This window comes from Ornithorhynchus anatinus, chromosome 3 (assembly GCF_004115215.2).
Source record: "Ornithorhynchus anatinus isolate Pmale09 chromosome 3, mOrnAna1.pri.v4, whole genome shotgun sequence".
Classification (NCBI taxonomy): domain Eukaryota; kingdom Metazoa; phylum Chordata; class Mammalia; order Monotremata; family Ornithorhynchidae; genus Ornithorhynchus; species Ornithorhynchus anatinus.
In genome coordinates this window covers 20558609-20575989 of record NC_041730.1, presented here as the reverse complement: position 1 = coordinate 20575989, position 17381 = coordinate 20558609, and the positions used below count along the sequence as shown (strand labels likewise).

General features: G+C 40.3%; 2 protein-coding genes across 2 annotated transcripts; both read left to right on the top strand.

Moving 5' to 3' along the window:
• Positions 1-8035: 8035 nt before the first annotated feature.
• LOC100682172 (olfactory receptor 4C15-like) lies at positions 8036-8986 on the top strand. The gene has a single exon (XM_007666580.3). The coding sequence runs from the start codon at positions 8039-8041 to the stop codon at positions 8984-8986; it is 948 nt and encodes a 315-aa protein (XP_007664770.1). The 5' UTR covers positions 8036-8038.
• A 7032-nt stretch (positions 8987-16018) lies between these two features.
• Positions 16019-16948, top strand: LOC100681422 (olfactory receptor 4C11-like). The gene has a single exon (XM_007666567.2). The coding sequence runs from the start codon at positions 16019-16021 to the stop codon at positions 16946-16948; it is 930 nt and encodes a 309-aa protein (XP_007664757.2).
• Positions 16949-17381: the final 433 nt, after the last annotated feature.

Here is a 17381-nt window from a genome sequence, read left to right as displayed (position 1 = left end):
TAAATGAATGAATAACAACTAGTGAATATTGAATTTCATTCATTCAATAGTGTTTATTGAGTGCTTACTATATGCAGAGCACTGTAAGAGATTTGGTCCACTGTTTGAAGCAACACATGATTTCTGCAATTATGGGTGTAATAGAGCTGAGCAGTCAACCCTGAAGAGTTCTCTCTTGATGGTTAGACAGATTTTGTTGTGTCAAGTCAGCTAAATCCTTGAACTCTGCTCCAAACGTTAGGGATTTGGCAAGATTCACATAAGTACCAGAGAGGCAGAATAGCTTAGTGGAAAAAGTGTGAAATTGGGACTCAAAGTACCTGGATTCTAATCCTAGTCTACTAGTTGCTTGCTGTGTGACTGTGGGAAAGTCACTTACATTCTCTTCACTTTAGTTTCCTCATTTTTAAAATAGGGATTAACTATCTCTTGTCCTTCCATTTAGATTGCCAACCCTGTGTGGGTCAGGTACTCTGTCAGACATGATTACTGTTATTACTACCATCATTATTATTAATGAAATATGATGTTATTATATGATTATATAATCTAATGCTAAAATATACAATATTATATATTATATTATATTATATTATATTATATATATAATGCTATAGCTTGGTTCAGTGGAAAGAGCATGGGCTTGGGAGTCAGAGGTCATGGGTTCGAATCCCTGCTCTGCCACTTTTCAGCTGTGTGACTATGGGCAAGTCACTTAACTTCTCTGTGTCTCAGTTACCTCATGTGTAAAATGGGGATTAACTGTGAGCCTCACGTGGGACAGCCTGATTTTCCTGTATCTACCCCAGTGCTTAGAACAGTGCTCTGCACATAGTAAGTGCTTAACAAATACCAACATTATTATTATTATTATTAATGAAAGTATAATATTGCATAATGATATCATCTCATAATATAGTATATGTTATTATACTGTGATAATAATAATGATAATAATAACCCATAGCATTGAGCATTGTATATAGGTCCACAGCTGACCCAGGATTATCCTGTTCCAGGAGATGGTGCTTTAGCTCAAGAATGAGTTATCCAACTAGAATGGAAAACTAATCAAGTTAATGGGGAATTCTTTAGTTGTAACAATCACTTTATTGCTTTAGTTCTGCCTTTGCCCATTGCTCCTGGGGGTGAGGAACTGCTGTTTATTGGATGAGGGATAATTTATTTGAAGTCAAGTATTACATCACCCCTCACCCTGCTTTTTAGGTTAGTCCATCCTACTGCCTTTAAACTTTCTTCTTAAATCCTGTGACCCTACCCAGGCCATGCTCCTCAGCCATCTTTGGAATTTTTCTTCTAATGCTGTGGATCTACTAACTACACCCTGTATTCTGATGAGGGCCTGGTCATTCCTACATGCTATCTGTGTAACTATTTCCCAATTTATTTAAGGTACTTGTAAAACATGAGTTTTGATGAAAAAAAAGGTCCAGGTTAGGGTAAAAATCACACTCCACATTCAAGAGTAATGTATTAAACCCCCGGTGGCCCCAGGCCAGCTCTAAAGTGGTGGTCCTGGTCTGGGGCTGGTGGTTAAAGAGACTGGACTACCTGTTACCCATAACCCTCTGAACTATCCCATTCTCCAGACTGAGCCCAAGGGATCCATCTGCTTCTGCACATGACTGTGTCCCAAAGAACCTAGCCTACTGGAAAGAACAGGGGTTGGGGAGTCAGAGGGGACCTGGGTTCTAATCCCGGCTCTTCCACTTGTCCACTGTGCGACCCAGGGCAAATTACCTAACTTCTCTGTGTCTCAGTTACTTCATTTGTAAAATGGGGATTCAATACCTGCTCTGTTTCCCCCTTACACCGGTAGTCTCGTGTTGGACAAGGGAGAGTGTCTGACCTAAATATTTTATATCTACCCCAGCATTTAGTACAATCCTTGACACATAGTAAGCTCTTAACAAATACACCATCATTATTATTATTCACAACCACCTGTAGAACTTATGTACCTACTTCACCCACCTTCCATATGCTCACACTTAATACCCTTCTTTCTTCTACCTGAAAATTATTTTAGTAATTTTCTTCCCAACCAGACTGTAAACTCTTTGAGGACTAGTTCATATCTACTAACCTAATTGTACTTTCCCAAAAGTTTATTACAATAAATATTTCTTGATAGAGTGATCCAGGACTGCTCAGAAGAGGGGACAATCTAGAAACTATCGGAGAAGCACATTCCAGTGTTTTATCAATGATATTCAAAGTGTACTTAAGTCTGACCACAATCTTCTGTGCTTTCCTTGCTCTCATTCAGCTGTTAATGAGCTTAGGGAATGATTGACCACAATCCTTCCTTCAAGAACTCTTGAAGCCTTGTCTTCTCCAGGCTCAAAACACTCAATTCCTTTGACCCTTCCTCCTTTGACCCATTTTCTCACCTTTAAATATTTTGCAATTCTGCAAATTTTTTTGAGATAGTACATATCAAAGACATCACTGAACTGATTAACGCAAAAGGGTCCCAAAGCCTTTTCTGTAAAGTTTTGGCGAGGCAAAAACCTAGTACTTTGAGGTAGAAAACCTAAATAGGGGATTTGGGAGTAACTGAGGAAGTCTCTTAACTGTGGGGAACACTGTTGTAAAACAAAATGGCAATCTTTGTTTTGCCAATGTAGTGATAGTCTTGATTTTGCAACTATAAATAGAAATGGAGAATCTGGGTGCTCACTGTTCATCACAGAGGTGTGAATGAGCAATGCTCGGCCCATAGAAAGCACTTGGCAAATACTGCAATTATTATTATTAGGAGATTTGGGAGAGAATGGAATTTTGGGGGACTTGTCCCATCTAAAATGCACACCCGTAGCTACAGAGCTCCTGTTTGTGGTTGGTCACATAAGACCATTTTTGTTTCCAGGAGAGCAATCTATCAAACAATTGTATTTATCGAGTGCTGTACTAAGATCTTTGGAGAGAACAATATAATAGAATTGGTAGAAAGGCTTATAGCCCTCAGCATAAGAGATTCTTGTTCTTGTCACTCAGTATACCATCTCATGGAGCTCCAGGATATGCATCTCCATTTGCCTGAAGCAAATTCAGCAGCAAACAGAGCCTTAGAGTTAATAACAATATGAGTCTGAAAATTCCTAGGCATATAGCTAGTGCTTAACAAATACCACCATTATTATTATTACTGCTATTTTGGGGGATAGATTCATGTAAGGGGCATTGAACTCTGCTGAGAAGGAGCTATCTCCAAGCCTGACTGGTTAAACCCCAAGTGGAATTGAAAAATCAGCTTCAGGAAGGGTATTATGCTCCCAGCCAATTAACCACTTCAAGAATTCCCACTCTTCCCTTCTCTAGGCCTTCTAAGAAGCAGCATGGTTTAGTGGATAGAGGATGGACCTGGGAGTTAGAAAGTCATGGATTCTAATCCTGGCTCTGCCACATATCTGCTGTGTGACCTTGGGCAAGCCACTTAACTTCTCTGGGCCTCAGTCACCTCATTTGTAAATAATGGGGATTAAGAGAGTGAGCCCAATGTGGGACAGGGATTGTGTCCAACTTAAACTACTCTAGCGCTTAGAAAAGGGCTTGGCACATAGTACGCTTAACAAGTACTTTAGTTATTATTATTAATTATCATTATTAAGCCTTGAAAAGATCCTTGAGGGGTAAGCTGAAATTCATTTGCAATTTGTAACATATTCTAATGGTGTTTTGAGTTGTCTTCTGGGGTAGTATTTTTGTGATAATTTTTATTTGTACAATTAGAGACCACTTTCTGAAGTGATTTATGAATTCATATGGAACAGTGAACCTGAAAAATGTGTAGTTTGAGCTAATTTATCAGTGTCGGTCCATTGCAGAGAACCTTCCCTATAAAAGAAACAAACAACTCTGTCCTATGCCTATTCTCAAAGCAGAATAGAAACAGCTGCTATATTTAGATGAAAGTACTGAAAAACGGCCTAATTGGACAGGGACATTAAAGTATCTCAGGTCCTCGGGCAAAGTTGAAAAGCTCCATCACTTATTTGGTAAATCAATCTCACAGGAGATTGCTAAACCCTTGAGGGACTGTACGGTTCACAAACTCTTTTGGAATCCATTTTAAATACTTCTTGATGTCAAAGAGGAAACACTTTTCTCCCTTGGATTATGTTGAAGAGACTGTTCGAAGATGGTTGGGGAACTTTTTCTACCAGAAATTATAGAGAAACTATTTTCTTCTTCTGAGGTATAACATCATGCCTCATACACTATCTCAAAATTCAATTCAGCTTTCGGGATGGATCTATCTCTGAATAGATCACAAGATTTGCTCAACAGAATTTATAATTTTCTTCCTATGAATATATTAAAAACCTATTTTGAAGGGAAGTAATTATTCATCTGTAAATTTTATAATCCAGAATTTCTATCCTGTGGTAGCTTCATGACTTCCAGATCCACAGACATTTGCCTTTAGGCAAAGAGATGGAAAGTTTAAACCGAACCTCTTGTTGGAAATGTTCAATATCTGCTAACCTAAGAAAGGTGAGTTTTATTCTGTTTCTTTGAAAAATCTTTTAGTTTTTCATTGATCTCGGTTTATATAATATCCAGAAATATGTCTAGTAGACACAATGAACATGATATGTAAAAACAGTCTTGTTTATGCTGAGCTTTTACTTATGAGCACAACATACTTTACATATAGGAATGTGTTTTACCCTTTATCCACATGACATAGGTAAGCAAGTGTCCAACACAGGTCATTATTGGGTCTCATTGCATTCTTAAATTGCATCAGTTCTTGGAACCATAGAGCACTATTCCATGTTGAAAGGAGTAAGTGTATGAAATATAAAGTGAAATAAAGAGTGCTGAATATTGACATTTAACTCAAGGAAGGAGAGGAAGACAAAGAAGGGTTAAGATCGGTCATAACAAGAGTGAAGAGGGAGAACATGGTGATTAGGGAAAAGGTTAAAAAAGACAAAATATTAGGTTTTGTGCATGATAGCTTATAAAAATGTTGCTCAGTTTAGAATTGAGTTTTCGATTTGGAAAACAATTTTAAGGAGTTTTTATTTCATTCAGCTCATATGACCTGTTCTTATGATATGCAGTATAAGAGAAATAAATGTTATTCAGAGACTGAAGAAAGTCATTTTAAGTTTACCTAGAGAAAGTATTCTGGGGGTAAAAGACCTGAAATTAATCTCCTCAGAGATGTGATTATGAATGGCTAGAAAAGAATGGTGAGACAGTAGTAGAATATTTTTCTAAGCTAAAAAAGAGATGCGTGATCTATAAATTATATATTATAAATTATTTATCTAAATGTCTATCTCCCCTTCTAGATTGTAAGCTCATTATGATCAGGGAACACGTCTGCCAATTCTGTTGTATTGTATTCTCCTAAGCACTTAGTACAGTGTTCTGCACACAGTAAACATTCAATAAATACTGAAATAATAATAATTGTGGTATTTCTTAATTGGTTACCATATGCCAGGCACTGTACTAAGCACTGGGGTGGTTACAAGCAAATCAGGTTGGACACAGTCCCTGTCACTCTTGAGTCCCTGTCAGTCTTCATCCCCATTTTACAGATGGGGTAACTGAGGCTCAGAGAAGTGAAGTGACTTGCCCAAGGCCACACAGCAGACATGTTTGGAGCCAGGACTAGAACTCATGACCTTGTGACTCCCAGGCCCATGCTCTATCCACTATGCCATGCCACTTCCCCTGCTGACAACGATAATGATGATGAAAATGGTTGAAAATGCCATGACTCAACTCTTCACATCCCTTTGCCTGCGCAAAAGTCCAGACTTTATTTCAGGCATTTATAGTCTCAAATTTACAAAACGTTTTCAGGAGGGAAGTGGGCACTGTTTTGACACATTGTGTACAAATTAGAGAAAATGGAATATTTGAGGTACAAATAGTAAATGTGTAAAGGAATTGAGAGGATCACCAGAGCTATGATCCAAGGTTGATGATCCACAGAGATAAACTCAATTTTTTTCAAATGTAAATAATTATTTAAGCACCAAGTTCATTTATGGAATCCCAGCATGTCACATTTAATAGCTACAACATTAATTCTGGCCATGATAGCAGGGATGATGATGATGATGTGAACAGTTGAAATATGGTGATAATGAAGATGTGAACAGTTGAAATATAAACATTTTCACTCATCAGAGGAAAAACTACCTTCTATGATTGAATTCCTTAAAATTATCTGGGAAATTATTTAAGGAGAAAAAAAGGACAAGAGCCCGATATTGTACCTTAAACTGATGTATTGCCTGGTAGAATAAAATGAAGAAAAGAAAAGAAGATCTTATTGGAGTTTTTTGCTGCCTGTTGGCTGGAGACAGCTAACCTTGATAAATAAAACAAGTTAATTGCTTTAACTTGCTACTTCACCTAAATCATTTATTTGTGGGGAATACATTTTAAGCTTTCCAAAAAATTCTTATGTGGATTAAAATCCGTAATCCAATTCCCAGGGCCACTTTGACACTTCGTGAAGAAGTGAAATTTTTCTGCCCCCAAATTTGTGAATGCCCCAGAATTTCCATTCAAATAATTGCTCTAACATTTCATTTTACAATTCAAATGAACCCCTGAACAGCAAATAAAGGGGTGCAGGTCTTTGTTTCCAGTTTGAAAGATGTGAGAATGGGTTTCTAACCCTTAGAGAAATGCCAAGAGGCTGACTCCCTAAGAGAAGTTTTGCCCTAATGGGGCCTGGAGCAGAGTCAGTATTTTCTTCTTATCCTTGGTTTCTTAGGCCCCAGAATCCCTCTCTTTGCTTCTCCCAGACATCTCTTTCCTTACCTCAATCCTCCTACAAATTTGAAGGTTTTCTCTGAATTCTTTAGCCTCCACACCAAGTTGTGCAGGATAGTGGGCAAAGGGATTCTGCTGATTCAGTTCAATTCAATTCAATTGTATTTATTGTGCACTTAATGTGGGCAGAACATTGCTTGGGAAAGTACACTGCAACAATCAAGAGACACATTCCCTGCCCACAATGAATAAACAGTCTAGAAGGAATAACAGTGTTGGTGACTTGAAATGAGCAGAGTAAGGAACAAACTCTCCCTCATCCCAGTTTGACTGTTAAAGTCCTTCTTTTCTCAGTGTGTCTCCATCCACAGTCAAGGAGGAGGGAAAAGAGAGACATAAATCAATAAAGATATTGAGAAAGGAGGGAGGGAGGGAAGGAGCTAGGCAGGGTGAGAGAGTAGGAATGTGAGTGTGTGTGTGTATGTATTAATGCATGTATGTAGGTGTATTAAATAACTTGCAATCAAAACTTGAGAGTGCAAGGGAGAAATCAAATATCTGATTGAAATTATTCAATTGAATCCATCGGTGCCTATTCCACTCAAGTAGCAGCTACCATTTTCACCCGCTAATATTCAGGGCAGCTAGCTAGCACCCTTTTTTATTTTAATGGTGTTGGTTAGTCTTTGTTGCAGTTAGCCTGTAGAAAGTTAAGGTACCCTGAAGCTGGAGAATCCAGATCATTTTTCTAGGAGACTGGGGCCCAGACATGCCTCATGATTGAGCACGGGCTGGATCCTGGTCATTACCCACTTCACTTTGCCCCCAGCTTGTCGGGGGGTGGGAATGCTGCCTCCCATCAATATGGCAGCCGGTGGAGGAACAGGGCAGGCAAGTAGCAGATGTGTTGCTACCAAGGAGGTTGAGGAGAGGTTGGAGGTTGCTGAAGTGAGTAGTGCTTTGCTTGCCTGCTGATGCTAATTTAGCATCCAATTTTAGGTTCTCTCATAAAGGATTCTGGCCAAAAAAGTGAATTTTCTACAGAAAAGCTCCTTTTGGAAATGATGCTTGTTCTAGGAAACTGTTGCCAGTAGAATCCAAAGAATGGAGAAATAGTTTTTCTTATAAAAATGAACTCCAGATTGCGAATAGTTCTGTAACCTTGAGGTTTGAGCTGCACCACCAGCTGGGCTGATGTTCATTCTCTCTGTTGATTGCAGGGCTCTGGCTCTCCTTTGTGAGTTAACCATCCTAGACAGAAATCATGGGCAGTAGAAACAACGTGACTGAATTCATCCTCCTGGGACTGTCTCAGAAGCCAGAGATGCAGAAAATCCTATTTGTGGTGTTTCTTTTTGTGTACCTAGTGACTGTGGGAGGGAATATGCTCATTGTGACCACCATCACCACCAGCCACAGCCTCCTGGGTTCTCCTATGTACTACTTCCTGGCCTTTCTTTCCTTTTTAGACACCTGCTTCTCCTCGGTTATTGCTCCCAAAATGATCGTAGACTCCCTCCAGGAGAGGAAAACCATCTCTTATGAAGGTTGCATGACCCAGCTCTTTGCTGAACATTTCTTTGCTGGTGTGGAGGTGTTTGTGCTCTCGGTGATGGCTTATGACCGTTACGTGGCCATCTGTAAGCCCCTGCACTATGTGACCATCATGAGCCGGCGGACCTGTGGCCAGTTGGTGGGCCTGGCCTGGGCTGGAGGTTTCCTGCATTCGATGATTCAGTTCTTCTTCATGTTCCGGTTACCATTCTGTGGCCCCAACGTGATCGACCATTTCATGTGTGACTTGTATCCCCTTTTGAAGCTCGCCTGCACTGAGACACGCATCCCAGGGCTTTTGGTCATTGCCAACAGTGGGATGATTTGTATCATGAACTTTTCAGTGTTGATCACCTCCTACGGTGTCATCCTATGCTCCCTGAAGTCTCATAGCTCTGAAGGGAGGCGCAAAGCTCTCGCCACTTGTGGTTCCCATATCACCGTTGTCATCTTCTTCTTCGTCCCCTGTATTTTCATATACACACGGCCACCGGCCACCTTCTCCTTTGATAAAATGGTGGCGGTATTTTACACCATTTTAACACCCCTGTTAAACCCTTTGATCTACACTTTTAGAAATCTGGAGATCAAAGATGCCATTAGGAAGTTGTGGAGAAGAACAGTCGTTTTTGCTGAAAGGGAAATGGGTTTGAAATAAAGTCTCTTATTTTGAGGTATTGAAAAGGATACTGTGGAAGATTTTTGTCAATATATTGAGGAAAATGGATAATTTTCATCCAGAAGGCTAGAATAATGATTTAATTAGCAGGCTAGCTCCATTTCTTGCTGAAGAATGGCAGAGTCCCCTATTGAGAATGACAGGACTAAGATCTGTGCAAAGGAATCATAGAGGAAGGAGCGTGGCCTAATAGAAAGAGCATGGGTCTGGAAGTTAGAAGTCCTGCGTTTAAATCCTGGTTCTGCCAGTTGTCTGAGGTGTCACCTTGGGCAAGTGACAACTTCTCTGTTTCTCAGTCTCCTCAGCTGTAAAACAGGGATTCAATAGCTGTTCTCCCTTCTACTTAGACTGTGAGCCCCATGTGGGACTGAATCTCTTCAATCTGATTAACTTATATCTATGCCAATGCTCAGAACAGTGCTTGGCATATAGTAAGCACTTAACAAATGCCATAATAATAAAAAAATGGATACTAGACCATGACCAAGTCACTTAACTCCTCTGTGCTTCAGCTTCCTCATCTGTGAAATGGCGATTAAATCCTATTCCTTTTTACTTAGACTTTGAGACCCTGTGGGACAGAGGCTGTCCCTGATTTAATATTTTTATCTATCCTGGTGTTTAATGTAGTACTTGGCACCTAGTAAGTGCTTAACAATTTTATTATTATTATTACTATTAATAATGTGAGTGGTTTATACAGTGCTACTCAACCCTCCAATGCTCTCTTACCCCAACATTCACTTTCTAATCCTTCCCAGCCATCTCTCAAGAGGAGGCCTCTACTTCTAGAGGCTAGAATCACCCAGTCTAGCTGTGCCTCAGACTCAATTCAATCAATCAATCAATTCATTCTATTTATTGAGCATTTACTATGGGCAGAGCACTGTGCTATGTCCCTGAGAGAGTACAATATAACCGAGTCGGTAGACATGTTCCCTGCCCATGAGGAGTGTACAGTTTAGGTCTAGCCCAGTTCTCTTGGGAGTTGTGAATTACACAAGGCCACTTGTAATCAAACATTTTACTGGGACTTGTATCTTTTGCTGACACCTACCTATACTCATCGGCACATCTCTGGGCTTTTGGTTGTTTCAGATGATTTGTACTGTGAACTTATCCCTGTTGATGATCTTCTACATTATGACTCAGAAGTGCTGAAATGGTAATTGGGATACAGTAGCATGAGGAGAACAGAAATTAACTGGGAAAGGCCTTGGTGTTTGAAAGCTGTTAAATCACATGTTCTCAATGAACTGTATTCAGGCTATTTTGATGAAACCAGCACCCAGATAAAAAAACAGGTGTTCAGCTGGAATAGAATGACTACTATTCTGATACAAATCATCAGGAAACATTTTGAGTATTTTCAAAAATATTTGAATTTTTTGAAAATTTGAAATGTATTTTCATAACTTTTTGATTTACTTGACCCTCAGTTTATGATTTCTCTTTTGTGAGTTTTTCAGACATCTTTCTCTTTGCTGTGTCTGGATTTTATTTCTTTAGAATAATGCTCTGCCCACAGTAATCACCTAATAAATACTGCTGTTACTAGAATGGTTTGATCCAACAACCTCTGTGTAACCACCTAGAATCCAGTTCAATCCAGTTCCAGTTCAATCCACTGGCAAGAGCCAAGCCATAATAAGGATATAAGTCTGTTTCACACAAGTCGCGTTTCTTGTTCATTTTTGGTCAGTCAACAACATTAATAAAAGCTGCCTGTGGGCAGGGCTTTGGATCATCTTTGTGGTATTTCTCCTTATAACTGCTTGCTTCTCTTCTCCTGTCAGGACTGTGTTTGGTTAGAGGAGAAATTACTAACCAATTCATTTGAAGGCACCTCAGTAGAGGAAATCTCATAATAGTATTTTTATTTTTGTATTTGTTGAGCACTTACTATGTGTCAAATACAATTCTAAGCACTGGGTAGATACAAGTTAATAGGGTCAGACAAAATCCCTGTCCCACATTGGGCTCACAGTCAAAATTAAGAAGGAGAGCAATTACCTTAGAATGGGCTTGACTGTTTTTCCCTCTGGACTGTAAGCTTGTTGTGGGCAGGGAATGTGTCTATTAACTCTGTTATAATGAACTATCCCAAGCTCTTAGTACAGTGCTCTGTACATAGTAATTGCTCTGTAATTATGATTGATTGATTGGTTTCTCACAGAAGTTTCTTTCCTCAAAGTTGCAGTCTTGCAGCATCGGATTTTCCCCTTCCCTCAGAGGCCCTCAACCTGGGTCTTGAAACTCTGAGCACTGTGCTTCCTGAGTGAGAGCATGAACCCAAGCAGAACTTTAGGTTTGGAACAACAACACTTTGCAAATTCCTCCTCACGTTTAAGCCACCAATCACTGACTATCTCTATTAGGAAGCTTTAGCTAATTGATTCTATGAATCATCAATCATTCATGGTATTTATTGGACACAATGTGCACAGAGTGCTATTTTAAGTCAGTCAATCCTATTTATCAAGTGATTACTGCGTGCAGAGCACTGTATCATATGCTTGGGAGAGTACAGTACAACGATGCATGGCCACATTCCCTGTCCACAGTGAACTTAAGTGCTTGGGAAAGTTCAATACAATAGAGTTGCACTGAGCAACAGAGAAGCAGCATGGCCTAGTAGAGAGAACATGGAAGAATCTGGGTTCTAATTCCATCTCTGTCACTTGTCTGTTCTGTGACCTTGGTCAAGTCACTTCAGTTCTTTGGGCCTCAGTTTCCTCATCTGTCAACTGGGGATTAAGACTGTGAGCCCCATGTGGGACATGGACTTGATTAGATTGTTTTCTATCCCAGGACTTAGTACAGTACCTGGCACATAATAAGCACTTATACCATGAAAAAGTTGGTAAACATTATCTGTGCCCATAAGGAGCCTATAGTCTAGGCATGGAGAGAGACATTAAGAAAAATTACAGAAAGGAGAAATAGTAGAGTATAAGAGTATTTACATAAGTACTTTGGAGTTAGCATGAGTATCAAAGTATTAAAGGGGTACACAGCTAAATTCATAAATGATGCAGAGATAGGGACCGATAGGGAAAGTTAAGGGTTTAGTTTTGGAAGGTCTCTTGGAGGAGATGTGATTTTAGTCAGTCAGTCAATCATATTTATTGAGTGCTTACTGTGTTCAGAATGCTGTACTAAGCACTTGGGAGAGTGCAATAGAACAAACACATTCCCTGCTTATGGCGAGGGGGAGAGTTTTACTAGAGTTTTAAAGAGAATTAGAAGAGCTTTGAAGGTGGAAAGAGTGGTGGATGGTCAGAAATGAAGTAGGAGGGAGTTCCAGAACAGAGGGAGAATGTGGGCAAGGGGTCGGTGGTAGAATAGAGAAGATGGAGGTACAGAGAGTAGTTTGGTGGTAGAATCAAGAGACTCCATGTTCTGGGTCTCTTTTTGTGGCATACACTGTTGGATTTGAATGTTCTATATTGACTTCATAAATTGACACCAGGAATGGGGATGAAGCCTCAAAGATACCTAATTTTGGCTTTTCCTCAGAGACATTTAGGTGGATTTACTCTGTTCACAAATACCATGATTATGATTATTATTGAGCTTTAGTGGATCTCTCCCTCTAGACCGTAAGCTCATTATTGCTAGGGAATGTGTCTGCTAATTCTGTCATATTGTACAGTCCCAAGTGCTTAGTAAAGTACTCTGCACATAATAAGTCCTCAATAACTATCGTTGATTGATTGATCCAGGCCTAGGTGGAATATGCTCAGTTGGGGGTTAGCGTTCTCTATGGGAAGCATCGTGGCTCAGCGGCAAGAACCCGGGTTTGAGAGTCAGAGGTCATGGGTTCGAATCCCGGCTCTGCCACTTGTCAGCTGTGTGACTGTGGGCAAGTCACTTCACTTCTCTGGGCCTCAGTTCCCTCATCTGTAAAATGGGGATGAAGACTGTGAGCCTCACGTGGGACAACCTGATTACCCTGTATCTACCCCAGCTCTTAGAACAGTGCTCTGCACATAGTAAGTGTTAACAAATACCAACATTATTATTATTATTCTCCAGCTGAAATTCTCAACACCAGTGCTCCCTGTGGGCAGATTGATTCTTCAAACTCTATTGCATTATACTTTTTCAAGCACTTAGAATAGGGTTCTGTATACAGTGAGGGCCCAATAAATACCATTAATTGACTGATTGATTGATTGATTTAATCCACTCCATTTTGAGGAGGCCCAGGATGGCTTATCAGAAGCCAGCAGAATTGGATGGATAAAGCGAGTTTGGCTAAAGTAACTTCAGTTCCTCTAGTCCACAAGAAGTCCAAACCAAATTAGACCTCTTCCAATCTGTGAAATGCTTTCAAAAAAGGAATGCAGCACGGCCTAGTGGCAAGAGCACAGGCCTGGGAGTTAGAGGACATGGGTTTTAATTCCAGCTCCACCATTTGTCTGCTATGTGAGCCGGGGCAAGTCACTTCTCTTCTCTTTGCTTCAGTTCCCTCTGTAAAATAGGGATTAAGACTGTGAGCCTTACGCGGGACATGGACTGTCTTGAATCTACCCCAGTGCTTAGTGCAGTATTTGACACATAGTTAGGGCTTAATAAGTAACATTAAGAAAAAATAGTGCTTTAGTAAACCCTCATGCCAGTAAACACCTAAACTCTCTGGAGGCTCAGGGGAAGATCTGTGAGTTTCTGAGCTATCATGGGATACAATCCTGGTGGGATACAAAAGAGAAGCCTTTGCTCCAGATCCTTAGAGGGCAGAGAAGAGTTGAAGACAATGGGGGAGGATTTTCAATCACCAGAACTGAAATGTTCTTGTTCCCACTCTAAGGTTTGGAGAAACGGAATGGGAAACACCCCCCAAATTTTCTTTTATTACTTTCACAGCAGGATGTTGGTGGTGAATGAAGTAGACTTTGTTTAAGTGAAGGAGACTAAAGAGGACTGATGACATCATTTTCTCCAGTGAAGTCAAGTCCCTCATTTGAAGTCAAGTCCCTCATTTCCCAGCTGTATCATTCAGACGTTCTAGTCTGTGGAAGTTGAAAAGAATTAGGCAACTTGGAAAATTTGAGGTGAGCAAAATATACAAATAACCTATTGGATTTGATCAGTAACTACTAAGACTCCAGATCTGAAGTTTTTCACCTTGACACAATTGCATTTTTTTCTGATTGGCAGAGTAAATTAGAATATTATCTTCTTAAACTCAATTTTCAGAAATGCTTTTCCTTCAGTTCCCCTACTGAGGACTCTTTCATGATGCATTTTCCCAGCCCCTGAAGCTCTATTTTAGACAAATTTAGAGACACTGTGCTTAAGGAGATAACTTCCAAGAACTTGGCTATTCTAGTTAATTCAAAATCCTTCAGTTGGCCTTGGAATATGAGAGAGGACTAGCCTGGAGGAGAATAATATGGATTTTTAAAGCTAAGCATCATTTTATTAGAGAAGCAGGATGGACTAGTTAAAAGAGCATGGGCTTGAGAGTCAGAGTACATGCATTCTAATTCTGGCTTCTCCACATACCTGCTGTGTGACCTTGGGTAAGTCATTCAATTTTTCCGCACCTCAGTTCCCTCATTTGAAAAATGGGGATTCAATACTTGTTCTCCCTCCTACTATGACTGTAAGCCCCATGTAGGACTTGATGATCTTGTGGCAAGAGCATGGGTTTGGGAGTCAGAAATTGTGGGTTCTAATCCTGGCTCTGCCATGTATCAGCTGTGTGACTTTGGACAAGCCACTTAACTTCTCTGGGCCTCAGTTACCTCATCTGTAAAATGGGAATTAAGTCTGTGAATCCCATGTGGGACAACCTGATTACCTCTTATATACCCCAGCACTTAAAACAGTGCTTGGCATATAGTAAGATCTTAACAAATACCATTATCATCATTATTATTATTATTATCACAGCTCTGACAGTTGTGTGCTGGGTGACCTTGGGCAAGTCACTTCACTTGCCTGTGCCTCAGGTACCTCATCTGTAAAATGGGCATTAAGACTGTGAGCCCCACGTGGAACAACCTGATTACTTTGTATCTACCCCTGTGCTTAGAACAGTGCTTGTCATGAGGTAAACCCCTGTGCTTAGAACAGTGCTTGTCATGAGGTAAAAACTGAACAAATACCATAATGATCATTATTATTATTATATTGTATCTATTCTAGTTCTTAGAACAGTGCTTAACACATACTGTTTAACAAATACTTCATTATTATTATTATGATTTTACCCTCTTCTTGTCTCCACTCTCTGGCTCTTACACTTCCTTTTACCTTTTCACTCTATTTTATTCTGGGTCATGAAGGAGACTAGGTCTGTTGAACCCGAAGCAGCTATCTGGGGAAAGGAGTGTTGTTACTTGTGACAATAAGTTACTCTGACCATTCTTTCCAAAGAGGGAAAAGAGAACTAACCTCTTTGCGGGCATTTGTGATAAAATGTGGCAGACAAATCAGGTTAATATGATGCAGTAACAACTCAACTAAAAGTAGGTATGGCTGCCTGATGCTGCTATCAGTGAGAATGGGTCTGAACGTGAGTATTGTTGAGTGAAGATCTCACATTGGGAGGAATGTTAGAGGCAATCTCTATTCCTGGAACCAAATGCCTCGGAGCTCTTAAAAGTATCAGGCACCGTTAGAACCTCACCCCTTTCAGAAATGATTATAGAATATGACACTCCAATTGACTTAGTAAGGGCAAGCGGGGATTTACTGCCTCTTGGTGAAAACCAGGGATAAGACAAAAGCCAAATCAAAACATAAAACCCAAATTCTACCTATATATTTTGTGCAACTGGACAGGTGGGACCTGATAGGTCGATGACTCCCTACAACCTGCTTTCTGAAAAAAGAGACCAAAAAATTTGTTGGGGCCAATGAATGATTCTAGCACCAAGGATATTTTGGCTGGAGAGTCAATAAATACGATGTGCCTTTAATATTATATGATGCTCCTCATTTATTATTTTCACAGGTATAATAGTTCTCATTTGAGTGATTTCCACGGACACAGAAGTCATGGCAATTAAAAATAACGTGACAGAATTTTTATTGCTGGGACTGACCCAGGATCTGAAAGGGCAGAAAATCATATTTGCTATATTCTTAGTTTTTTACATTGCTACCCTGCTTGGAAACCTCTTGATCATAATAACTATCAAGACGAGCCAGACTCTTGGGTCCCCCATGTACTATTTCCTGACCTACTTGTCATTGTCTGATAGCTGCTTCTCTACCACCACAGCCCCCAAACTGATTGTAGACTCACTCTCGGACAAGAAGATGATCTCCTTCAGTGAGTGTATGATCCAGATCTTTGTGTTTCATCTCTTTGGCTGCATGGAAATCCTGGTCCTCATTCTGATGGCCTACGACCGCTACGTGGCCATCTGCAAGCCCCTCCTCTACGCCGCCATCATGAATCGACGTCTGTGTGGCGTCCTGGTGGGCCTAGCCTGGGTGGGGTCTTTGTTGCATTCTTCTGCCCAACTTCTCCTCACCCTGAGTCTACCCTTCTGTGGTCCCAATGTGATCGATCATTATTTCTGTGATGTGCAACCCTTGATGAATCTCGCCTGCACCGACACTCACTTTGTTAGTCTGCTGTTCATTTCTAATGGCGGGGTCATCTGTACCTTGAGTTTTGTAGTGCTCATGGCCTCCTACGTGGTCATTTTATACTCTCTGAGGTCTAAGGGGGCTGAAGGGAGACGCAAAGCCCTGTCCACCTGCAGCTCCCACATTCTCGTGGTCACCTTATTCTTCGGTCCCTGTATATTCATATACACCCGGCCCCATGCCACCTTCTCTGTGGATAAATCGGTGTCAGTCTTTTATACGATCATTACTCCCTTGCTAAATCCTATGATCTATACTCTGAGGAATGTGGAGGTGAAGAATGCCATGAAGAAGTTATGGAGCAGAAAAGTGACTCCTATTGATAAATGAACATTTTTCTGTGCAGTTGTTATAAGTGTTGATTGTTATGAGTGTTGATGATGGTTTGGATTGGGAATTTTCAAATTATTTCTGCTCTGGTCCCCAAATGCCCCAAGTAATCCCTTAAATGCAATCTGTTAAATATTTCCAGTTGATCGAAATGAGGAAAGTGAAAGGAACATATTTTCATTGTTCAGAAATTCATTCATTCAATAGTATCATTGAGTGCTTACTATGTGCAGAGTACTGTACTAAGCGCTTGGAATGAACAAGTCGGCAACAGAGACAGTCCCTGCCGTTTGACGGGCTTACAGTCTAATCGGGGGAGACAGACAGACAAGAACAATGGCAATAAATAGAGTCCAGGGGAAGAACATCTCGTAAAAACAATGGCAACTAAATAGAATCAAGGCGATGTACATTTCATTAACAAAATAAATAG